At 40.6% G+C, this 25,855-nt stretch overlaps 1 protein-coding gene across 1 annotated transcript in view; it reads left to right on the top strand.

Annotated features, from left to right (window-relative positions):
* The window catches only part of FRMD3 (FERM domain containing 3), a 215,539-nt gene that overhangs the window by 110,236 nt on the left and 79,448 nt on the right, over positions 1-25,855 (top strand). Inside the window, exons 4-6 of the mRNA XM_024218149.2 lie at positions 2,172-2,250; positions 18,391-18,488; positions 21,578-21,701. Coding sequence (XP_024073917.1) covers positions 2,172-2,250; positions 18,391-18,488; positions 21,578-21,701 — 301 coding nt within the window. The remainder of the gene's footprint in view (positions 1-2,171; positions 2,251-18,390; positions 18,489-21,577; positions 21,702-25,855) is intronic.

The following is a 25,855-nucleotide window of genomic DNA, read 5'->3' as shown; positions in this document are numbered from 1 at the left end:
TGTCACCTGAAAGTGAGAACAGGTGTTCGCATGGCACTGTTGTAGCTGGTGTCGCAAGATATTTGCGTGCCAGATGCGCTAAAGATTCATATACCGTTTCATGCTTCGGCCATCGTTCCAGAGGACATGCTTCCATGCGGATGATGCTTGTTAAAAAAATGATGAGTTAATTAAATTTTGTGACTGAACTCCTTGGGGGAGAATTGTATGTCTCCTGCTCTGTTTTACCCGCATTCTGCCATATATTTCATGTTATAGCAGTCTCGGATGATAACCGAGCACATGTTCGTTTGAAGAACACTTTCAATGCAAATTTGACAAAATGCAAAGAATGTGAAATTTGTATAGATAGCTACAGCACTCGATCCAAGATTTAAGAGTCTGAATTGCCTTCCAAAATCTGAGATGGACGAGATGTGGCGCATGCTTTCAGAAGTCTTAAAAGAGCAACATTCTGATGCGGAAACTACAGAACCCAAACCACCAAAAAAGAAAATCAGCCTTCTGCTGGTGGCATCTGACTCAGATAATGAAAATGAACATGTCTGTCTGCTCTGCTTTGGATTGTTATTGAGCAGAATCAGTCATCAACATGGATGCATGTCCTTGGTAATGGTGGTTGAAGCATGAAGGGACATATGAATCTTTAGCACATCTGGCATCTAAATATTTTGCGACGCCGGGGTAACAACAGTGCCATGCAAACTCCTGTTCTCGCTTTCAGGTGACATTGTAAACAAGAAGCAGGCAGCATTATCTTCTGCAAATGCAAACAAATGTGATTGTCTGAGTAATTGGCTGAACAAGAAGTAGGACTGATTGGACTTGTAGGCTCTAAAGTTTTACATTGTTTTATTTTTGAATGCAGTTTTTTTGTACATAATTCTACGTTTGTAAGTTGCACTTCCATGATAAAGAGATTGCACTACAGTACTTGTATTAGGTGAAGTGAAAAATACTATTTCTTTTGTTTTTTACAGTGCAAATATTTAGTTAAAAATAAAGTGAACATTGTACACTTTGTATTGTGTGTTGTAATTGAAATCAATATATTTGAAAATGTCAAAAACATCAAAAAATATTTAAATAAATGGTATTCTATTGTTTAACAGCAGGATTAATTTTTAATTGCTTGACAGCCTATATTTATATCTATATCTATATCGTATCTATCTATATATAAAATCTGTGGTGATTCCTCCTGACTGAATAAGTCATGGTCTCTTACTTTCACATTAGTAGTGCTCTACTCTCGTGATTCTCTCACCCTAGCATGATTATCAGAAGAGGATACTTACTAGATAATAGGCCTCCCCGGGCTGCAGTTACACTTAAGTGTTCACTGGAAACTACATTATTGGAATAGAACTACAGAATCTCCCTGCTGCTGTGTTAAGGCATGAAATACGAAAGTATAAAGCTATGTTCATTAATATACAATATATATATTAATGTGTGTGTGTGTGTGTATAATAGGCAAATACTAGAATGACAGCTGAAATATCAGCTCAGTGAAATAGATATAGATTGTGTTACTGTAATTTTACTGGAGTAATTAAGCACTGCATATATCATCTTTGGAGAGATTAAAACATTAAACTTAATCAAACCCCATTGCTGATATAGTAATTCAGTTTGAGATCTGATTATCTGATAGTGATGATGCACTCTAATTACAAAACAGTTCAGATACAGGTAAGTTGTTTGCAGACACTCTTAAAATATACAAATGAAATTCAATGAATGGCTTGTTCTGTTTTGTAATCTAGGCATTACCATTAGCAGGAAAAACAGTTATACATGACATATTTGCACTTCACTGCAACAAGATAAGAGATTAAAGCTTCCAATTTACTATGTTAGTTGAGATGAAAAACAATTACATTTTATTCCACTGCATGGGTTGAGCAATAAATACTCTGAGGTTCAAAACCATGTAATTGATTTGCGTAGTTTGGCTGGATCCTGCATAGGCTTTGGGCTTTCCTGTCATATGTTTCATTGAATTTTTTTATTTTTTGTTTTTGTTTGGTGCGCTGCCTGATATTGCAGAGCTAATCATCTCACGGGCTATTTTGTAAGAACGTTGAAAGCTTCTCCTGGAGTGTGATTGAGGTGGTGATCTTTGCTGCTGTTCTCATGCCTTTTTATTTTTTTTTATAATGTTTCAGCTCATCCACCATATACCATGTGCTTTAGAGTGAAATTCTACCCACATGAACCCTTGAAGATTAAAGAAGAGCTCACCAGGTATTTTTTTCTGTCTGTGCATTTAATGTAAATCTTTACCAAGTCAAGAAATTATGCATTTAGTTGCAGGATCAGTCTCCCTTGGTTCACGGCAAAACGTAACATCACATATGTTATGCTAAACATTTGAGCTGTTGCTAGCATTTATTTAACATATATTTATCTTTCACTTTTCCAAGCACTCTTTGGGAGCTTAACTGATGAACATAAACGAGTGGTGACAGAGTGTGGGTTCCAACGGAATGCACCATAGATTGAGGCAGTCAGTGGTTAGAAGAGGGGACTTGGAATTAGGATTTATTCTTGGCTCTGCCACTGACGAGCAGTATGGCCTTGGGTAAATTTGTTCTGTGCCTCAGATTCCTCATCTTAAAATAAGGAGAATAATACCACTGTGGTAGCAAAGCTTAATTTAGTAATGACCTGATACTTCAAATATAAACGTGAGTAGTCCCACTGAATTTACTCACATGTGCACATATAAAAGGTGTCAGTATTTAGCTGTGTGCAAACAGTTGTTTCCTCTTGACCCTCGCTCCCTTTTGCAGTAGGACATCCCCGCACACGCACTGTACCTTTCCTTGCTGGTGAGTTACATTTCTTGCCGTGGATGTTTTCAGATACTTTACTGGAAAAAAATTAAGGACATTCTGGCACCTGGACCTCTGCCCCAGTTGTGCTCCATAGGACTGTGCCTCTCTCCTGAAAAGTGGTGGAGTCAGCTGAATCATAATGATAGTATGCTGCACTCTTGATAGCACCTGGAGTCTGCAAAGATCAAAGCACTTTACCAAAGTTATTCTCACACATATTCAAGGAAGATTAATGTATCTTGCTTAAATATGGAAATGGGGACACAGCAAGGTGAAGTAGCTTGCCCAAGGCCATACATGAAGTCAGTAGAAGACTCAGGAATAAAATCTGGTCTCTTATCTCCTAATGTCCTGTTCTAATCGCTAGACCCAAAAGCAAGCCTGCTCATAGGCACAGACTATATGACAAGAAAAAAATGGGTGAGGTCCTGTAGTGCAGAGGCGGATTAGGGGTTTGTAGGGCCCTGGGCCAGAGTAAGTGGGGGCCCTTCCCCACCCCTTCCGCCTCCAGTACCCCGGCACGCCTGCCGCGGAGCGGAGTCTTGCCCTGCCCCGCCTGCCTGGCGCTCCTGCCGGGAGTGGGGTCAGGGCATGGGGGCTTGCCCTACTCCCCGGCAGAAGCGCAGCAAGCTCCCATGCCCTGACCTCGCTCCCTGGCAGGAGTGTCGAGTGGGTCAGGGTGCGGAGTGCCCCAATTGGCCGGGGCCCCTGGGCACAGGCCCCATTGGCCCAGTGGCTAATCCACCATTGTTGTAGTGCACAAATTACGAATCCTAGCTACAGTTCTCTCTGAGCATTTCTCTTTAACTGTACTTAGTTTTGTACTCCCTATGCTGTGTATACAATGGTATTTACGGTATCACATCTCTTGCATTGTTTGATACACAAGGCTAAATCTGACATATGCTGACCCTCTCTAAATATACAATATGAACTACTTTACATTGTAGTCTTTACAGAGCTTTATAGAAATAATTTTTAATAGAATACTCTACAATCATCAAAGAGAGATGGATAGATAGATGGGAGTGGGGAAGATCTTTCACAGGAGGTGGTCTCATTTCCCCTGCTTTTCAATGCCAATGTTTAAAAAAGTCCTATCAGATTGCTGACTTTTTTTTGCTTATTGAAAAAAACCGAGAGAAGTGATAAGAGGTGTAGAATTTAAATAGGAGTTAAAAGGCTTGGTGGGTGCCACCAACAGTGAAGCTAATGGGTCTCTTGTTAGATGTCTGCTTAAATGGTGGCTACACATGTTGAAATGATAAAAAAATCTGTGTGTAAATTTAACTGCGAAGCTGTAGGTGGCTTTAATTGTGAAAAGTGTTTCAAACTGCTAATGCAGTGGCTATCAACCTTTCCATATTGTACCCCTTTCAGGAGTCTGATTTGTCTTGCATACCTCAAGTTTCACCTCACTTAAAAATTACTTGCTTAGAAAATCAGACATAAAAATATAAAAGTAGTCACAGCATGCTATTACTGAAGAGTTGCTTACTTTCTCATTTTTACCATATACAGGTCAGTCTCATCTTACACTGGGGTTACGTTCCGCGGTCAGCGTATAAAGCGAAAACCACATATAGTCAAAATGACCCTTGAAAATCCCTTAAATCACCCATAAAGTACAATTTTATGTATACAACCCTGTACAGTACTATGTATTGTATACAGCAATGTACAGTACAGTATATAATAAAGACTACATATGCAAAATATAATTTTAAAGAATTTTTAATAACATAACAGAGACAGAAGAATGAAAGAATAAAAAATGAAAACAGTACAGTGCAGTGCTGTAAACCTGAACAGTCACCAGTCATCCTGGATATTCTTGCTAGTCTTGTACTGTACACACTCCAATGATTAGTCTTCCTCTTCCCCTGACAACACTATTATTGAGTCGTCAGGGCTTGATGTCGATCCAGGAGATGATGGGCCAGGCTTGGGTGACGGAGAGCGAGTCGTAGACGAAGTGGTTGGCTCTGGTTCAGCTCGAGAAGTTGATTGTGTAGGCTCTGCTGCTGCTGGTTGTTTTTTCTTTAAAAACATGGCGATTTGCAACTGTCGCTGTTGTCTCTTGAGCTCCTCAAACATTTCTTGATACGGTCTCAAATCATCCGTAATACTACGTGTGATTTTGAGGCTTTGTTCCATAGAAGGATCATATTCAGAAATTAAATCATTCAAGTGTTTCGCCGCTTGGAACACTTCAGAAAATTTATGAAGATTCCAAGTTGCTGGCTCTTCCTGTTCGTCATCATCTTCGTCTTCTGTAGATGATTTTATCAGTTCCTCTAACTCTTCGTTAGTCAATGTTTCTCTATGGCCCTCAATTAATTCCTCAATTTCTTCCTCGAGGATGTCGACGAAGCCATCACCACCCACTTGCCTGGCCACCTGAACATTGAATTGCACTTCTTTGTCAATGGTCGGGAAACCCTTAAAATCATTCACACAGTCTTCCCATAGGTTTCACCAACATGCATTGACTGTTTCAGGCTTGATTGCATCCATTGCCTGTTTAATATAAGTGATGCAATCAGCAATGTTGAAGGACTTCCAACACTCCATCATATTAACATTGGGATCAGCATCCACAGCGTTAAGGATCTGTGAGAATGTAAGCCTTGTGTACATGGCCTTGAAACAGCTAATGACGCCTTGGTCGAGAGGTTGGAGGATGGAGGTGGTATTGGGGGGGAGAAAGACGACTTCAACGTCGTTATGCGCAAACCGGAGTGCCGCAGGGTGGACAGGAGCATTGTCTACGATCAGCAACACTTTAAAGTCAAGTCCTTTCTCTTCAAGGTACTGCTTGACCTCCAGAATGAAACACTTGTGGAACCAATCCAGAAATAATGCTGCCGTCACCAAAGCCTTTTTATTTGAGTTCCAGAACATAGGAAGGAGATTTTTGTTCTTGCCTTTTAGGGCACGGGGATTTGCAGCCCTGTAGAGCAAGCCCGGCTTTATTAAATGCCCAGCCACATTTCCACAAAGCAACACAGTCACACGGTCTTTAGCTGCTTTGAAGCCAGGGGCTTGTCTTTCTGATTTCGAAATGTAAGTGCAGGTGAGCATTTTTTTCCAGAAGAGCGCAGTCTCGTCAGCATTAAAAACTTGTTCTGGAAGATAGCCCCTTTCCCCTATGATTTTTCTTTAATTGTTCGGGGTAGGCTTTTGCTGCCTCCTCATTGGCAGATGCAGCTTCACCAGTAGTCTGCACGTTTTTGAGGTTGAAGCGGTTCCTAAAACTGTTAAGCCAACCTTGGCTGGCTTTGAATTCCTTCTTATCAGAAGGCTGTCCCTCTTCGGTGGGAGGTTTGAACAGCGCATAGATGCTAAGAGTTTTTTCTTGCAACATGTTGCCATTGATAGGCACATGTTTACGGTTCATGTCTTCCAGCCATAAGTTTAATGCCTTTTCAGTCTTCACTAAAGTCTTATCATGCACTTGGCTCGTCATCTTAGCAGTTACTGGAGCACTTGATGCCACAGCTTGACGAATTTCTGTCTCTCGAATCTTGATGGCACGGATGCTAGATTCGTTGCGGCCGTATTTACGTGCCACGTTGGCGATGGACATACCGTCTCTCAATAAGTCCAACACAGCCAGTTTTTCATCCAGCGTTGGAACACATCGCTGTTTCTTCGGTTGAGCACCAGATGAAGTAGGTGCCTTGCATTTAGGGGCCATGTTATATAGTACGAAAAATACGTACTGTCTCTTTAAACAGTACAGGCACAGTAGAATCTCACTCAGCGCGGCGAGATGTGCACAATATGAGAGGCACAGGGGGACTGAGTACTGTAGTGGGAACAGCAGATACGCTTCTCCCATCTCACACTCACTCTGGGGCAGACACACTATTTAAACTGTTTTTTTTTTTTTTTTGCCAACCCTCCAGGGTTACAGTATCATAGGGGGAGAGTAATGTCCACTTTAATCAGCTGTACTAGTGGTGATTTATTTTATTTATTTAGTTTGAAATTTAGGGATGTTTAAACTGCTGTAACTGTATTGTGTGGAGAGAAAAAGCAAGGGGTTCAGAGCAGCCTGTAGAGGAGCATTCGAGAGGATCTCAAAAACCCTCTTTGTCCTAGAGATGGGCTGTGCATCAGCTTGCTCCATGGAAGTATGTAGGATTGTGCATGGGAAGACAAATAGGTCCTTAGGTTTCTCAGATCTACTTTGGCACAAACTTTTATTTTTTTTTAAATGTCAGTTCGTTTCACTGTTCTTGCTTTGGTTTTTTTAAAAAAAAAAACCGTTACTCATTTTTGTGCCATTAATTCAAACCCAAGGGCCTCATGCACTCCTAACTCTTAATCCCTACATAGTCATATTAAAAGACTAGAAGTGTGTCTTATCTATAATTGTGTTGTTAAAATTAGAACACCCAAAGTCCCTTTAAGGTCTAAAAGATAATATTGAATCAGCCATAATCCATGATTATCTGCTACTGAAACCAATATCACTACAGGGGAAATAAAACAAACCAATGTTAAAGGTGGATTATTTCAGCAAACCTTCGTGTTATTCTCTAAATCATGTTTTAGAAACAGACCTTGAATCATTTGGTTGTCATAAAAAAATACAGTATAAAATATTTCTGTGCAAAGTAGATGAAATAAAAACATTATTGTCAGATTAGCATTTTATTTTGTAAATATCATATAAGGGTTAACATTTAGTGGTCTGATTTTCAAACATGCGTAGTACTCAGCAGATCAGTATTTGGTAATTCATCTTTAGTATTTTTGAAAAATAAGGCTAGTTGATTTGGTACATAAATCTGGATTTAAGAGCCTAACTTTAGGCACTCAGATTTGAAAAATCTTGGCCAATATAAACAGTAGTTTCTGGATATTCAGCCATTTTCCCCTGGCCTTCCATATTTTCAATGGAAAACTGAGAGCCAAATCATCTCTTTAGCAGGAAAAGTTTGGGTAAGGGCCAGAAACTCTGTGTTCCAACTTTTGAAGTTTCTGTGGGGGATACGGGGTGTTTTGCTGCTTGCAGAGTGAGCAGGGGGTATGATCCTCCAAATACTCACACATCTTGATATATGGGAGATCCCGTGGGCCTCAGGACATCTGCAGAGGACTGTAGCATTTTCACTGCTTTTCATGCTCCCCTTCCCACTTCATGGCTGATTTAGAAATTTATACTACCATGCACTATTCCATGCACTCAGGACAATAAACCCAAATTGCCCCTAGGAGTTTGACAGCATGGACGAAGAACCTACATAAAATAAGGTTGAAGTGGTCAGCTGTATTTTTCCCTGCAATTTTGTGAATGTAGAACCCAGTCCTGTGGTGAACTTCATGTGGGATGTACCCATGGGGAGCCACTTGTAGGATCAGGTATGATATTTGTGACAAGATTACTTGAAATTTTACAGGGAGATGTGATCTGTAGTCTAAAGAAGCAGATGAATTATTTTACAGACTAAATTACAAAAATCCATTAGGTGCAAAACAGCATAAGGTTTACTAGAAAATTATTTTATTTGCTTACTGGACATAAAATAGAAGAAAAATGGTTGTTTAGATTAAAATCTTCTCTGTGATCTGCAACCACATTGAAGATAGTCTCTTACATATTCTGCACTTGGGCATCCACTGATCTCAGTGGGGGCTCTGTGTGCCAAATAACTGCAGTATATGCATTAAAGAGCCCCTCTGTGGTAACATAGGTGAGTTTTGCCCTTAGCTGAAATGTTCCTATGGTGGTGGTATTATTATCTAACATTTATAATGAGTTAGTTCCCAAAGACCTCAACCAGTTGAGGGCCCTATTGTGCTAGGAGGTAGTTAAAAGCAACCAGATGATGTGGTTGTATCATATGATAACACTCTTTCCATTCCGCTGGTTCCTCAGGAAGATACAAAACAGCAGACACTAAAGTTGTGCATCCATTTTTGAATCAGCAGGTGTGGATAACTTGCATCCAAGAGTTTTGAAAGAGCTGGCTGAGGAGCTCACTGGACCATTAATGTTAATTTTTCAATAAGTCTTGGAATACCAGGGAAGTTCAGGAGACTAGAAGCAAGCTAATGTTGTTGTTTCAACATTTAAAAAGGATAAACAGGATGTTATAGGCCTGTCAGTCTGACATCGATCCTAGGCAAAAAAATGGAGCAGCTGATAAGGGGTTTGATTAATAAAGAATTATGGGAGGGTAGTATAATTAATGATAATGAACATGGGTTTATGGAAAATAGATCATGTCAAAGTAACGATATCTTTTTTTTTATGAGACTAGAAGTTTGGGTGATAAAGATAATAGTGTTGATGTAATATACTTAGACTTGTGTAAGGCATTGAACTTGGGACTGCATAGCATTTTGATTAAAAAAACTAGAAAGATGTAAAATTAACATTGTATATTAAATGGATTAAAAGCTGGCTAACTGGTAGATCTAAAATGTAATTGTAAACAGAGAATCATCATCAAACGGGTGTGTATTTGGTCCTATGTTATTTAACATTTTTATTAATGACCTGGAAGAAAACATGAAATCATCCCTGTTAAAGTTTGCAGATGACACACAAACTAGGAGAGTGGTAAATAATGAAGAGGGCAGGTCACTACAGAGCGATCTGGTTCGCCTGATAAGCAGGGTGTAAGCAAGCACTGTGAGTTTTAATACAGCTAAATGTAAATGTGTACATCTAGGAACAAAGAATGTAGGCCCTACTTACAAGATGGAAGACTCCATCCTGGGAAGTAGTGACTCTAAGAAAGATGTAGGGGTTGCGGTGGATAATCATTTGAACATGAGCTCCCAGTGCAACTCTGTGGCCAAAAGGGCTTATGCACTCCTTGGATGCATAAACAAAGGAATCCCAAGTAGGAGTAGGAAGATTTTACCTCTGTATTTGGCACTGGTGTGACTGTTTCTGGAATACTGTGTCCAGTTCTGGTGTTCACAATTCAAGAAGGATGTTGATGAATTGTAGAAGATTCAGAGAACAGCCACTAGAATGATTGAAAGATTAGAAAACATGTCTTATAGATTGAGCTCCTTGAGCATATTGCTATGCAGTTTAACAAAGCGAAGGTTAAGGGGTGACTTGATGACAGTCTGTAAGTACCTACCTGGGGAGCAAATGTTTAATAATAGGCTCTTCAGTTTAGCAGGGAAAGGTATAACATGATCCAATGGCTGGAAATTGAAGCTAGACAAATTCAGACTGGCAGTAAGATGTAATTTTTTAACAGAGTGTAATTAGCCACTGGAATAATTTTCCAAGTGTGTGGTGGATTCTCCATCAATGACAATTTTAAAACCAAGATTGGATGTTTTTCTTTAAAAGATATGCTCTAGGAATTATTTTGGGGGAGTTCTATGGCCTGTACAAGAGGTCAGACTAGATGATCACCATGATCCCTTCTGGCGTTGTAATTTTTGAATCTGTGAACCAATCCTGATTTCAAGAATGGGATCTGGCAGTCAAAGGAATCCAGCAATTTTGTGAGGTTGAGTAAAACCTCAGTGAAGACAAAAGAGGGGTTCTATACTGGGATTACTAAGAGAGAGCTTCAAAAGTTGGATTAAAGTAAGACAATTCCTCTAAATCTGAGGGGATGGGGGGACAAATGGAACTGCCTACTGAGAATTTAAAATGCTGCTGCTGATATAAATAGTTAAAAGTAGAGCTACTCAAATTACACACAAATGGCTAGATTGCACTGATGTGATCTACTCCGTGTAAGAGGTTGTGCATAGCTGTGTTCAAAGTCCAACACGAAGAGAATCATAACTCTGAGGTATGATTCCTGTCCTGCTCCCCCTTGCTCTGAAGGGTAGTAACGCTCCACCCCATAGTAGCTCAGCTAAATTGGCTGGTGCTTTGGGGAGTGGGCCTGAGCCAAGGTTCTATCCACACCCACCTCACTTGCTTTGGGGCAGGTGAGGAATAGTGGGCACACAATGCTTCTGAGCCCCCAGACCAAGGTCCAAGGATGCCATGAGGGTTCATTGAGGGAGCTGGGAGGCAGACAGGGCCCTATTCCCTCAAGTCTCTGTGTAGGCTGGACCCCAATAACTATTTTTATGACTAATCATGGTAACTGTGAGTATTGTGATGACTGCTGGTTTATTTGTGAATCCTGAAAGTTTAATGAAATTTAGTAGAAATGATCATTCATTCCAACATTGATGATAAAGCATGGTATTCGTTGTTTGCTTCAGTTAAAAGAAACACTTCTTTGCATTAAAAAGCAAACATTTAGATTAATTAGTCTCTCTCCTACAATGGGGAGATTTAGAGATCTGCAAAATTATGACATGAGTCTAGTACTAGGTGTACCCAGTACTAAAAAAAAATAACTACTTTTAGATTAAAAAAACAACCCCAATACGAATGTTTATTTTTTGTTGATGTTCCAAAAAAAGAAGAAATTGATTTGGTTTTGCATGCAGATGTGAAGAAAAGGGAAGATGTGTTATGAAAATAAAACTGGTGGAAATTTTTAGAAATTTTTTGCAAAGATTGTTTTTCAAAATTTCAAAACTTTTTTTTGCTATTTTTCAACTGGCTTACAAAATAAATTTTTGACAATTTTTTTACCAACTCTGTATCAGACAAAATAATGTACTTACTCATCATTCAGATAGAAAGCATAGAGGAGGGGCAATTACAATCTGGCTTTCAAGATATCAAAACCACAAATTTTTAATAGGAATCTAAAAGCTATCTGTTCATGGGAACTGTAACACACTGTACTTAGAGTTAGATGTTTGGACAGACTGAGATTAGGGGAAATCTGTTAGTAGAGAGAAACAGTAGACTGTGCTACTGACTCTAGATGTTGCTTCTTGTTACTTCGGTATCTGTAATGTATACATCAGGAAAAATACTGTTTTTATTACTTTTTTATTATTGGAAGAGGGTCATATCAATATACGAGGAATAGAACAGTAGCATATGTTTGTGCAGATCTTGAGATGCAAATACTAGATTTGATTAATATCAATTGTATGTTCTTGTGATCTTGTATTCTGCACACCCCATCCAGTAATTATTTTTGCTTCTGAGGCAGTGTACATTCTGTAAAGTGGCTTGAGAAAAGCTTTTACTCATTAAGCACTTCAATAAAAGTTATATTTTAAAGCAGCTCATTTTAGGGCCAACAACTCACATAACTTAAATGAAACAGAAAGAAATAGACACACACTAGTTGTTAGAGATACTTATTTTGTGTTTGTTTATATACAACTTTTGCCCTTTCAGAAGTTTTCAAATATTTGCTGTGTTTTCTTTTAGGATCGTTATAAACAACATTGTTTTACTACAGAAAAAGCAAAAAACCAAACCAACCAACCAGCCAAACCAAACAAATCAACAAAAAAGCAACAAGCAGACAAACACCCCGTCCCCCCTGCTTCTCCTACATCTTGTTATGTTTATAGGAATCATGGTAATGACTTAATTTGGTGCCAGAAAAGATTTCAATTAATATTAGTACTTTATATTGCAACTAAGGTTATAGTAATAAAATGGGGGTACAGTAGAACCTCAATTTTATGAACACCAATCTTATGAGCAGCCAGTCATATGAACCATTTTTCTTGACTTGGAAAAAAAATCTCATCATAACAGCGATAAGAACAAGTTGACATCTCTTCGTATTTCGATGCCTTCAGTGCATTGCATTTGCAGTGGCTTAAAGGACAAGAAGAAAGCGATGAAGTGCATCATACTGCAATTTAGGCAGCATACCTATTGTAATTTTGAAATGTTCAATTTTATGAACTCCTCAATACTCAATTAATTTATAAAATAAGGGTTCTGTTTTATTGTACAGTTCATTCATTACTTGTTTTTGGTAATGTTAACAGAAAATCAGACATTTGCTGTCACGGATGCTCTGAAGTTTCTCTCTCTCCCCCCCCCCCCCAAACCTTATAGGACTAGAGACCAGAGTTGTTGATTAATGGTGGCTATACAGCTATAATTTTATAACAGGAAATCTTTGAATACAGAGTTCATTGGAGTTACTGACCACAGTCTTCCACACTTAAGACGTAAATGAATTACATGATTTTAAAGCTGTCTGTCTGGATTTTATTTTGGGAAAGTAGAGAGCACACACATGTTTTTGTTTGTCTTGTTTACATTTGTTGTAGACAATCAAGTATAATAAAGATAGTGCTGTTCATGAGATTAAAATTGCCCAGACTGTTTGCTTAGACATACTGCACTCACTTGTCCACTCCCTTTCCCTCTATGTAGATCTACAGGAATGCATATGAAAAATGGGGTTAACTTTCCAGCTGCCCTAGAAATGCTGCTGCTGCTGTTGACCTAAAGTGGCACAGCAACATCTTATTCACTAGGTGCAGCATGGCAAATTGTCACTGCTGTGGCAAGATAGTTCACTCATTTGTAGGTCGGTTTTTGGGTACTAATACAGGTACATGTAGGTGTTTGGGGTTGTTTTTCTGGACGAGGGTGCCTAACAACATGGAAGAGCATAGACAGTCCGTGTTTTGCGCCCCATAATGGAGCAGTACAGGCAGAAAATACTGTGTTTTTCTTTCCTTTACAGTGCAAGCCTTTTCCCTCTCCCCATTTGCATTAAAAGTGATGTAATTAGCCAAAACGTTGCTATTTTAATAACATTTGGTTCCATTAATACAATTCTAAGTCAACCCTAAATAATCCAGTGTATATTAACTTTCTTAAACATAACACTTCTACCATTTCTTTGTTATTTGCCTGAGAAATGCTACAGGACACTATTAGGTGTGAGTGGTTGGCTAAGGAATTTGCAGTTTTGGATGATTTCTGTGTATAGCACATATTATTGACCATTGTGTGCAGTAATGTAATTTAATGGGATCAACTGCTGTCAGTGTGTCAACTGCAGATGATACTACAAGAGAAGATGGTTGTTTTAATTATCTCTGTTCCTGTGCTGTATTCTGAAAGTGTGTGTACCTTTTGTTCTCAATCAGAAGTATGCCTAGTGCAGGCCAGGACTAAATGATTAATGTCGCTTCTCCAGAGTTCTGCTCACCATTTGCTGGTTCCAGTATTATCTCACACTTTAACCCACCTTCAGACTCAGAAACCATGAACCTGCAGTGTAAGAGCAGATCTGTTTGCCTCAGTATTGGCTAGCAAGTGCTGTGATGAACCCATGAGCTGCCTTTTCATAGGATTTGTTTTGTTACTCACTAGACGGTGAACACGCTTTCCCAAGTTTGTTCCCAGAGTTGAGATTATTGCCAGGGCTGTGCAGACTGATTTACATACTGGAGAAGATGATTAAAAGATACAAGCTTCGATACTGCTGGTTTGCCCCGATGTGGTTCTACCGCAACCTCTTTTAGCATGTTGTCCTTGCAGATTAAGGATTTTTCGTTTCACCAAGGCCTTCAATTCACTAAGGTGGAACACATTTTTTTCTCATGGGAACCACCTGTGCTCCAGTAGCGTCAAGTTTAAAATGGATTAGTGAGCCTTGACTTGACAAAGATTACATCAGTGAGACAGACAAAAATAAATAGAGAGCAGTGCGAGAGTAAATGAAGCCTCTCAGGGACACGATTCCTACGGAAACATCCAACACTGTAAGACACCAAAGGGACTTCTTGAAAAGTGACCTTTTTATTTGCTTGAAGAGGGATATAATGTTCTGTTGATTTAATATTTAGCAATAGTCTGTGTTCTGGGGAAAGGAGGCTGCACACTGGTGGAAGACTTAACACCTTTGAGTCATGCTCCATTCGAGAGTTCATGACAGATTTACAGGCAAGACTGCTTGGCACAGGTTATATGGGGTAAATACATAGCCAGATAACCTAGACATGTAAACAGAGACCCCTGCCAGGATGTCTGTTGACAATGCTGCCTTAGGGGCCCAGGAGGTCCATTTCCATAAGCTGCCCATGCAGGTGAAGGTGGGAGTGGACCAAGCATAGTCAATGCAAGTCTTGAAGGATTCCAGTAGTACATAGACCTTCCAGAAATCTCTCCTGACTGATTAGCTTCCTGCAGCTGTGCTCAAATGGAGCTGCAAGGAGCTCAGCTGAGCTCCTAGACGATCTGTTGCTGCTGGTGGTACTGAACTTAAGTTCCTGTCCCTTAGAGAAATGTCCCTAAAGCAATGCCTCTCTTCTTGCTTCTGGTGTTCAGTGCTGGTCTGTGGTGTAGCCAACAGTAGGTGACTGTGTCCTTTTCATCAGTTCTGTTCTAATGTGAGCAGCTCTGAGGGGGGTGGGGAAACTCTCACAATCAGGTGCCCCATTGCCCACTTCTGCCCCAAGGCCTCTCAGCTTTGCTTGGAAGTTTGTCTCAGATTCTGTAGAGCTAAAGGAGAGAATTTCAGCAGGAGCCAGTGTGTTCATCACGGATGTTATTTCTACTATCTGTAGTATTATGAGAGAGAGATTCCATAATGCAGCCAGTGTTTAAATGAATGGGTTGGTCCACACAAACTAACAATTTATTATTGCATTTCAGATAACAAGTGAGTATTCTAACCAGTGTATAGTATAGTGGTGCTGTTAAGGTTGCATCACAACTTCTGTTTAAAGGTCAGTGTGACATTACACCCCATGTTCTTCATAGAAATATGCTTATGATATGAATATGGCCTAAGATATATTTTATGTAAGATGGGTCTTGTAAGGTATCATTGGAAAGGTTATGATTTACTGAATATGATTATCCAATTTGTATGCATGTATCATTTCTGTATCTAAATATAGAAATATTGACTATGTAACAATTACAACTGGGGGTGTATTTGGGAGACACCCACCAGACAACAGGCCATCGGCTTTGGTGGGCCATTAGGAAGAAACAATAAGACTTTAAAGATACTAATCTCTCTCCTTCCTGAGAGGCGTCCTGGGACATAGCTGTGACACTACTGGGTCAGGTGGTCCTGTCACCTGGTACTAAACACCATCTTGGACTTCTAGTAATTTACCACTAAAAGGAGGGGGAAGTCATCTCTGGGAAACAAAAGATTCCCGCCTTATGTAAATCTTATTTAAGGCTGCGGAGTAGGGCAAACAGGACTGTTCTCCATTGCCTTCCTGCCCAAGAAGAAAGACTGCTGAACGTACCTGAAGAGACAAAGGAATTGAGCAGTGAGAAAGGTAAGGGCTGAGTCCCAACTGAGGAAGAGAAGTCTAGTCTGTAAAGAGAAATAACTGGAACTCTAAGCTACAGAAACTCTGCCTCCTGCCCAAAACAACATTTAGTGTGAGAAATTACTTCTTGAAACCAGTCTCTTTAAGATCTTACGCTTAGTGTGCATGTTTTGTTTTATTTGCTTGGTGTAATCTGCTTTGTTCTGTTTGCTATCCCTTATAATCACTTAAAATCTGCCTTTTATAGTTAATAAACTTTTTTGTTTATTATTAAACCCAGTTTGTGCAATTACTAACTTGGGTGGGGGGGGCAAGAAGTTGTGTGTATCTTCCTCCACATTGAGGGAGGGGGCAAATTTATGAACTTACATTGTATGGATTTATCTATAGAGCAAGACAATATTATTTTGGATGTACTTTCCAGAGGGAAGCACTTGAGTGCTGGGTGATTTCCTAGCTGAGTCTTCCCAGAGAGAACTGTTTGCAGATGCTGTGTGATTCTACAGCTGCTGTGTTCCTACCTGTGTGTGTGTGTGCTGCCAGAGGCCGGAGAGCATAATTCAGCAAAACAGGGAGAGGGAGCCCAGGCTAGTGGAGCAGGCAAGCTCAGTGAAATCCCAGTACATCAGGTGGCATCCCAGAAGGGTAGTCTAACCCGTCAGTCAACTTTTCCAAGTCCTCTAAAATATAGATGCTTAGTCAGATTCCTTTTAAATTTGGTGTGCCTCAGGAGGTTGGAGGATAAGGTTAGTAAGCCAAACATTGAGTTATTTGAGGTAGGGGTTGTGGAGCCCTGGAAAAAGTCATTTTTCAAAAAGTTTCTAGGTGGGGATTTTTGTGCAGCGCTAGAGATCAAACTATTGATATGATATGGTTCAAAATGGTCTCAATCTGTCAAGCGTTACCCAAGGTAGTGCTTGGAATTCACTAAATCCCTGGGGGATCAAAACTGAGATCAGTATTCAAGAACATGTTCACTTGCTTAGATGTGTAGTGTGGAAGGATTGTAATTGTGCTTGCACCAATAAAAAAAAAAGTTTTTTTAGGCAGCTGCTTTTTAGTTACCTGGGTAGTTTGAGGGAATGTGCCAATGCCATTTCCCCTTGTGATTACCCTGTCACTGATGTTTCTAGTTGGAACTTTTGTAACCTTGTGCAATGACGATCTAATAATTCATGATGCTTGCTACAAGTGGTGTCTGTTATAGGGAGGTTTACTGTGAACACAGCAGAATAGTCAGGTGGTCTAATGAAAATTTTTGTTACATTGGGTGGAGAGGAGCTGGAGACCAATATTGTATCAGGTGGTGAGGATGAGGTGGGGGTGGGGAAAGGAACAGGGAGAGGAGTTCTGGCTGTGGAGTGGGTGGGACATGAGGATGTGTGGTAGAAAAATCTTGGATGGTGGTTTGAGAAAATCTGTATTTTACTTGTCTTGGAAGTGGACCCAAGTGGCTAATCTGCCCCAAGATCAGGAAGTAATGTGGTGTTTCCCGAGATGCACAGTGTGGAGATTTGGAATTGACAGCCACAGTACCTTGACCGCTGACGGAAGATAAATGTGTGTGCTGCCAGGGTTGCCAGTGTGTGGATACTGGGTGATTCCTGGATCATGAGGTTGCAGTAGCTTGTGGGAGAGCAAGGAGTAAACGAGGACATAGGGATTGCTGATTACAGTCTGATTTGGGTAGAGAGAGGTGGCCTGCATTGGCATCATGTTCTGCTCACTTTGCAGAGTCTAACTAGTGACTTAAGAGGCAGTGACCTACCAGACGTTCTGGTGAACATGGCACGGGCAATCTCCCTCTCCCCACTTTGTCCTTTAAATAGTGTTAGTTAGAATCCTGTGGGTGAAAGTGAATGGCTTGTAAAAGGAGGTGAAGAGCATGTATATTTCAGTAACTGTGGGGTTGCCAGAATAAAGGTATTTTTTATAAACTGGGCATATTGGGGCATTGCTGAAAAAGGGCAGAGTTAAGGTTGCATGGGCAACTTTTACACTTCATTTCCTGGTTTTCAGAAGTTTGAGTTTGCTCAGATGAACATTCTGAAAGGGGATGGCATACCCACAAACACCTTTTCTCTGAGCTAACATAGATTTTTGACATTAAATTTACAATAGAGTTCACTTTATATTGTGCTCTTCGTCATTCTCTCAGTAAAGTACTGTCACTCTTGTTTTCCTAATTATATTTTTCCAGAGGGAAATCAACAGCTCTCTTCTTGTCAGTAGTCTAGTTTTTTTACAGGTCATACCTTCCTTCCCATTCCTCTTCACTGCCTTTCATGCAGCAAGTGAAAGACCCAGAATAGTTGACCACAATGATGGGGTCTTGGTGATAAAGTGAATACAACATGAAAAGCTCTCACAACGGGGCCACCTCACTCTTACTCTAAAGTGCTTTTTTTAAAATATATTGCAGATATCTTTTGTATCTACAAATAAAAAGGGACATTTTCCATGGTCGTTTGCTGTGCTCTTTTTCTGATGCTGCCTACCTGGGTGCCTGTATTGTCCAAGGTAAGTACAACCCACAGCACACTGTGAATTATTTCAGCACCTTGAGAGTGGTATTCAGTATAAACAGCAAAGGGTTTAGAAGCGTATTTCAGAATCGGGTATAAAAAATAGTAAGCCATTTGTCCTTATGTCACTCTCTCTGTAAACTTTGACATGTGCTTCAAAAATGAAAGAGGTTCAGAAGTGTAAGAAACCAGCAACAAATTAGGACATTGAAAAAAGCAAACTAATCCTGTTATGTTTTTATATGAGAATATACAGTACTTTATGTCTGGTACTCAGCTCTAGCTAGAAAAGAAATCAAGGTTCTGTTCCTTGATATTTCTGAATATAAACATATTCAATTCCATATGAATGAAACAAAAGATAAAAGTTAATTGATTCAAGGGCAGTGGTTCAGATTGCATTTTTCCACCTTGAAACAAAGGAGATCTGAATGATAGTGGGACCCCAGGGAAGAGGGAGACAAGTAGATTACCATGGTGATGGGGTCTCAGTCTCTAGGTGATTGGAGTACCATCCTCATTTCCTTTACTCCTTGGTGGCTAATCAAAGGCTGTACTAAGTCAGTTTTAGAAAAGCTAATGAGCACTATAAGATGTAGCCTGTTTGTGTCTGTGTTAACTGAGGAATGGGCATGAGGGAAACAGAGTATGACAATGACATTCCAGAAATATTGGCGATGCTGGAAATTCCTGACACCAACTTAAAAATGCTAGAATAGGTTCTCCCTGGCTGTTCTGTACTGACCTGACTTTTAGGGCCAAATTTTGAAACCGGAGGTACACATGCAAAACTTGGATACGTAACTGGATCCTTATATTGGTGCAGGCAATAATATGATTGCACATACAGATTGCTAGTTAGATGTCTATCTGGAAATTTGTGTGCACAGATACCCGATATGTAGGCATACATTGTGCTGTAGTAATTTGGCAGCAGTGATGTGTTGGAAGTACATCACCAAATTCTACCATCAGATTGGGGGACTCTGATAATTACATTTGCCCTACTGCCTGTTGCATATGCCAGGAAGTGGCCAAACACCAGGAAGGGGATAGGCCTATATAAAAAGAGGGGTAGTACTGTGATGTAAATGCCAATTTTTTGCCCACATGAATGAGTGATGAAATAGTGTATGAGGAAAAAGAGCTCAGTTGATTTCTCTTTTGAAATAATCTTTTTAAAATCTTGGTAATATTTTTAGAAGTGACACTTCTTTCTCTTATCCTTTATGTTGTTCCTAGTAAATAACTCAGTTTATTTACAATTTTGTTTACTACTTGCCTTAGGGTTTTTAATAATGTCCTTCACAATAATTTCTAAGTGATTAGCATATAGGGTTGCCAACTGTGTAATTGCACAAACCCAAACACCCTTGCTCCGCCCCTTCCCCAAGGCCACGCCTCTGCCATGCCTCTTCTCCAAGGCCCCGCCCCTGCTCACTCCAGCCCCCCATCACTCGCTGTCCCCCACCCTCACTCACTTTCACTGGGCTGGGACAGGGATGGGGTGCGGACTCTGGGCTGGGCGGTGGGGCCGAGGGGTTCACAGTGTGGGAGGGGGCTCTGGGCTGAGCCTGGGGCAGGGAGTTTGGGTGTGGGAGGGGGCTCAGGGCTGGGGCAGGAGGTTGGGATGCAGGAGGGGGTTCGGGGTGCGGGCTCTGGGAGGGAGTTTGGGTGTGGGAGGGGTCTCAGGGCCGGGGAAGGGAGTTGGGGTGCGGCAGAGGGTGGGGGCTGTGGGAGGGAGTTTGGGTGTGGGAGGGGGTAGGTGATTGGGGTGTGGGAGGAGGTTCCAAGTACAGGCTCCGACCGGGCGGTACTTACCTCTGGTGGCTCCTGGAAGTGGCGAAATGTCTGGTAGCAACTCTTAGTCTCCCAGACGGCACTTTGTGCTGCCCCTGCTTGCAAGCACCACCCCCAGAGCTCCCATTGGCCACGGTTCCCCATTCCCGGCCAATGGGAACTGTGGAGTCGGCGCTCGGGGCGGGGGCCGCGAACAGAGACCGCTAGCTCCACCTCCTCCTAGGAGCCACTGCCGGACATGTCGACACTTCTGGGAGTGGCGCGGAGCCAGGGCAGGTAGGGAGACTACCTTAGCCCCGCTGTGCTGCCGTACTTTTAGCGGCCTAAAATCTCCCGTTTTGGCTTCAATAGCCTCTGGGAGATAGAGCCCGATACCAGGAGACTCCCGGCCAACCGGGAGGGTTGGCAACCCTATTAGCAAGATCAGCAGGAGTATATAAAGGTTTGGAAAAAGAGGCTGTATATTCTGCCTCCAGATTAGTACATGCAGCTTTTGCTGCATTAGGGAGCATTGTCCCTCATGTATAGTATATCCAAAGCCAGAATGAGGCCCAGAGCTTGATAGCAAAGGCCAACAAGGCTAAAAATATGTGCCTAATACTAGGCTTCTAAATCCATATTTAGGCACTTAAATAAGTGGCCTGATTTTCTAAAGAGCTGAACACCCAACAGCTCCCATCGAAGTCAGTTGGCCAAATTCACCGTTGGCATAAACTAGTGCAAATTCACTAATGTTAGTGAGCACAGCTTTTGTGCTTGTACTAGGGCAGGATTAAACTGATTTATTTCAGTGTTGTTACACTGGAATAGGTGAGAGGAGAATCTAGTTCAGAGTGTTTTGGTCTGTTTAATGAAATTGCTTGTCAACAGAGTGATGAAGGGAAGATGTTTGTTTTAACTATATATATTTTTCAGAGCATGTTATCACCAAATAATGATTTTCAATGACCTTTTATAATCAATAAACTGCAAACTGTACTTTAAAATTAATTTATTGGATGGGGAGAAGTTTGTGATCCCCTAGTAGTAATGCACATTTCTCAAAGACTAGAATGAATCTCTCCAGATATTTTGTAGCCTTAGTTTAATTATGAATGCAACAAGTTTGCTTTCCTTTGGAAATACAGTTTATTGAACTCTTACTAAATTTGGCAACTTTCTGAATGACATATGGAGGTTGATCTACAGGAGGACACATGCATTCACTGTCTCTGTTTTCCGTCATTAACTTACTCTTTAATTTAACTCATTCTGCTGCTTTGTTTTGTTTTTTAACCTGTCCAGCTGAGCTCGGTGATTATGATCCTGATGAACACCCAGACAATTACATTAGCGACTTCAAGATTTTTCCCAAACAATCACAGAAGCTGGAAAAGAAAATTGCTGAAATACATCAAAATGAATTCAGGTAATTTAGAGTGCTGCTTGAGAAAGAGGCAGTGGTAAATTATTGTGTGTCTGTTTCTGCACACTATGCATAAGCCTTTTGGTTTCTGGTTATTATTTCTTTTTAAATTCTGAGGAATGTGTTGATAGTTATTTCAAAAATTAAAAAATGGGTGAAAATAAGTGCAGAAAATTAACTTAGCAGTTTTCGAGGTGAATATGAGGTTTAATATTGGGGATGGGAGGACAGAACAAAAACAACAAATAGATAACAGTAAAAATTTGTGTGTGTATCTAATTCCCACTACAAAAATAAAACTGCGTTTAAAACTAAACCAATTCACGGTTGGTGACTTGTGCAGTTACACTTGATATAAGGGTCTTCAGTGTGAATTCCAAAAGCCTGAGGGCACAGGCTTGCAGCAGTTTTTCCAGTGTTTCTCGGTGCTCCTCAGCTCCATCCCCTCCACTGTTCCCATCCTGGGAGCAGGAGGGGGTTCTGTGCCCTGGGGTTCCTCTCCAGGCAGTGACAGATCTCTGGACCTAGCTGCTCGCAGTGGCTATCAAGGGGATGGGGAGCAGGGGAGGAGGGGCATGTCCAGTACTCATGGTGGCAGCACGTGTGTTGGGGAGGATGCTCCTGGAACTCATGGGGGCACCCAGTGGGAGCGAAGGGGTGCCTGATACAGTGGCAGTGGGCGGGGGAGAAAGGGGTGCTGGACAGAGGTAAGCCTGGGGCCAGGAGCGGGGCCAGTACTTACAGGTACAGCCTTCCTCTCCCTGCAGCCTGTCACTGCAGTGTTTGGTGGTCTCAGCAGTCTCCCTGCCTGTTTTGCTCCTCCACTGGACAGCTGCAGCAGCAGCCACCAACCAGCATTTACTCTCCCTGGCACAGGCATGCTGAGGAGGTCAGCAGGGAATCTAAGAGTGGCCATGGCACCGGGTCCGGGGAGTTCAGGCAGGTACAAAATCTGGGTAGAAATTAGAAAAATCTAAATACTGGGTTTTTCAAAACATGGAAAATTTTCAGAGATTTTCAGTAAAAACCGAAAATGAAGGGCCCTAAATATACATAAAGTGATGGTTCTCTTCCACACGCATTCTATACATACATGCTGTCAAAGGTGTATTATTTGACAATGCAGTGTCAGATTAAAAATATTAACAGGAATGCAAAACCCACTGTAAATCACAACTGACTGCTGCATGTGTGCTGCCAACTGTTACCATGGTATGAAGTTAGCATGAAATGTATGGCTCTGATAAATGGGCATGGCTTACACTATGAGGTCTGCTGCTGTTGATTTACAGAGTTGTGTCTTTCACGTGAATCTGATTTTTAAATGAAAACTTGGTAGCCATGCAGAGCTTTTTACAGTGAGATTTATGATACTTGATCATTTGCATTGTGTATTAAATTGCACATAGTGTCATCTTGTTTGCATCTTTAGCTGGAACTATTCACTTGTTGTAATGCTATGATTTTGTGTGTGTGTGTGTGTGTGTGTGTGTGTGTGTGTGTTTTGCATTTCTGGATGTGCGCGCACATACAAACACAGAGCAATAGCCAGGATGGTGATTTTTGCATAAATGTATTCAAATAACCTTTTTGGAAAGCTGAGGGGGATTAGATTCAGGACCCTTTCCCCCTTCTTTTCTGATCTTTAAATATGGGACCAGAGTAGACAAAAATTAAAATACTTCTTAGTCTAGTAGAAGCTAAACATGATCCTGAGATGAAGCACCCTGTTTCTATGGAGAACAAGCACTGCTTTGTGCAAGTATACCCCCTTCAGGACTGCCTAAGAATAACCAGACACAAGGTGGGTGAGGTAATATATTTTATTGGACCAACTTCTGTTGGTGAGAGAGAAACATTTTCGAGCTGAAGAAGAGCTCTGTGTAAGCTCAAAAGCAGGTCTCTCTCACCAACAGAAGTTGGTCCAACGAAAGATATTACCTCACACACCTAGGCCTGGTCTACACTTACTCCCCAATTCGAACTAAGGTATGCAACTTCAGCTACGTGAATAACGTAGCTGAAGTCGAAGTACCTTAGTTCGAACTTACCTCGGTCCACACGCGGCAGGCAGGCTCCCCCGTCGACGCCGCGGTACTCCTCTCGTATAGCTGGAGTACCGCAGTCGACGGCGATCACTTCCTGGTTCGACTTATCGCGTCCAGACAAGACGTGATAAGTCGAACCCAGAACTTCGATTCCCAGCCGCCGAACTAGCGGCTGGGTGTAGACATACCCTTAGTCTCTCTTATATCCTGGGACCAACACAGCTACAACAACATTGCATATAAGAATAACATGGATAGTAGTAATAAAGGCAACTGTGCTCTTGTCATCCTGCTTAGAGGAAAGGAGCAGTTGTTGAAGTGGAAGAGGAATATGACATGGAAAAAAGTAAAGAAAAATAGATTGATTGCATTACATAATGTTTATAATCCACAGTGCATTGTATACGCTCGAAGTTGTCAGGCACTAATAGGAATTTGTTCAAGCTGATGCGACATGACATGTCAGTAACAGTGAGGTGTACAGGTGAAATTTCATAACTTTAAAAAACTTTGTTTCTACAAACTGCAATGAAAGACAAAGTAGTGACCTGAACAGAACGTGATTTGCATGGTATTTCTGTAACTTTCACTGTAACTGTTTGTTTATGCAGAGGAGGGATGGATTGATTGTTATTTAAGGATTCAGGAATTAAGACTTGAACTAGCTCTACTTACTTTTGGATTGTATTTCTTAATTAAATAATTACTGTATTTAGCTGGGTAGATAGATGGTCTCTTTCTATGCAGCAGTATCACTTTTACCATAAAGGGGTGGGGAATGGAAACAACAAAAACCCGAACAACTTTGAAACTGAAAGTTTTCAGATTTTATATAGTTAAAGCTTTAAATATTGCCTGTGTGATAAACAGCTTAAGTGTACCAAGTGGTTTTTTTTACACCTTGAACACAACCTCAGTGACACTCCCAGCAATAGCTGGCACGTTCAGGACATCTAATAAAAAACTGTTACACCTCAGTGCAATAACTGTGCCAGCATTATCCTGTTTCCCTGCCTTTTTTCTTTTCCCAAAGCCTATATATTTGTTTTGTATCTCTTTTGTCAGGACCATATCTTAAGTGATGTAAAGATAATATCTCATGAGTGAAGCATTCTAGAGCCACGTTAAACTTTTAAACTAAAACAATTAAACTTAAACAAAAAAAGAGAAGCCAAAAACATTCTCTCTTTTTTTCAATAAATATTGTTTTGATTTTAAAACCTCTCTTCCAAACGATGTCTCTTTAAAACCTCTCTTCCAAATAGATTCCCAAAGGCACAGAACTTTCATTGATTTCATTGACAGTGTGTGTGTTAGAGAAAAGAATTTGCTCAAAACTCTTGTGCAAGAATGGACTACTCCCTTAAACAGATTGCAGAAAAATAATGAGGGAAGGAGGATGTATTAATTCAATGCATCTTGTACTCAAACATTCTTCTATAAACTTGTTTACCAAAATTGTTTTACATTAGTTTTAGGCCCTGACTTCCACTGGGACCTCAGCTTGGCCTCCATTTATACATGTGCAATCTTGTGTGCGCGCACACACAATGCATGCATGCATTTTCTCAACACTAATGCCTGGATACAGAGGTGATAGATTCCATCACGTGTGCACACAAATTCTTGAAACACGTAACTGGCATGTTTGTCTGTCTGATCTAACCTAATCTATTCAAGTTCCAGTGCTGGAAAAATAAATGCACATGAGTATGTATGTGCACAAGTAGAGGTTAAGGTCAAGAAAACAAGTCCTTACTTTTGTTGTGTGTAGTGGACATCGAGAATATGTTGAAAGTTGATTGTAATTGGGAAAGTGCAACATTCTATTTTTGTGATGTCATCACATTCTCAGTAATTGCAGAATGAAAACTTGTATACTATGACAAATAATCAGAAAAAGCATTAATCTTACCAGTTTTTATATATTGTTGATGTGTTTTATTAGCATGTCTTTCACTTGAGAGGTGCTATAAAATTCAGATTCCTGATTTTTCCTCCGATAAGAATAATAGGCAGATAACCAGTGAATCAGGAGTTTGTCAATCAGCCAGTGCTTTAAAAAAATCTGAGAATAGGTTACCAAGGTTTTGTAATAAAGGCATTTGA

Source organism: Terrapene carolina, unplaced genomic scaffold (genome assembly GCF_002925995.2).
Source record: "Terrapene carolina triunguis isolate 2854851 unplaced genomic scaffold, T_m_triunguis-2.0 Scaffold113, whole genome shotgun sequence".
In the NCBI taxonomy this organism is placed as follows: domain Eukaryota; kingdom Metazoa; phylum Chordata; order Testudines; family Emydidae; genus Terrapene; species Terrapene triunguis.
The sequence above is the reverse complement of the archived record's forward strand: the minus strand, read 5'-3'. Positions and strand labels throughout refer to the sequence as shown.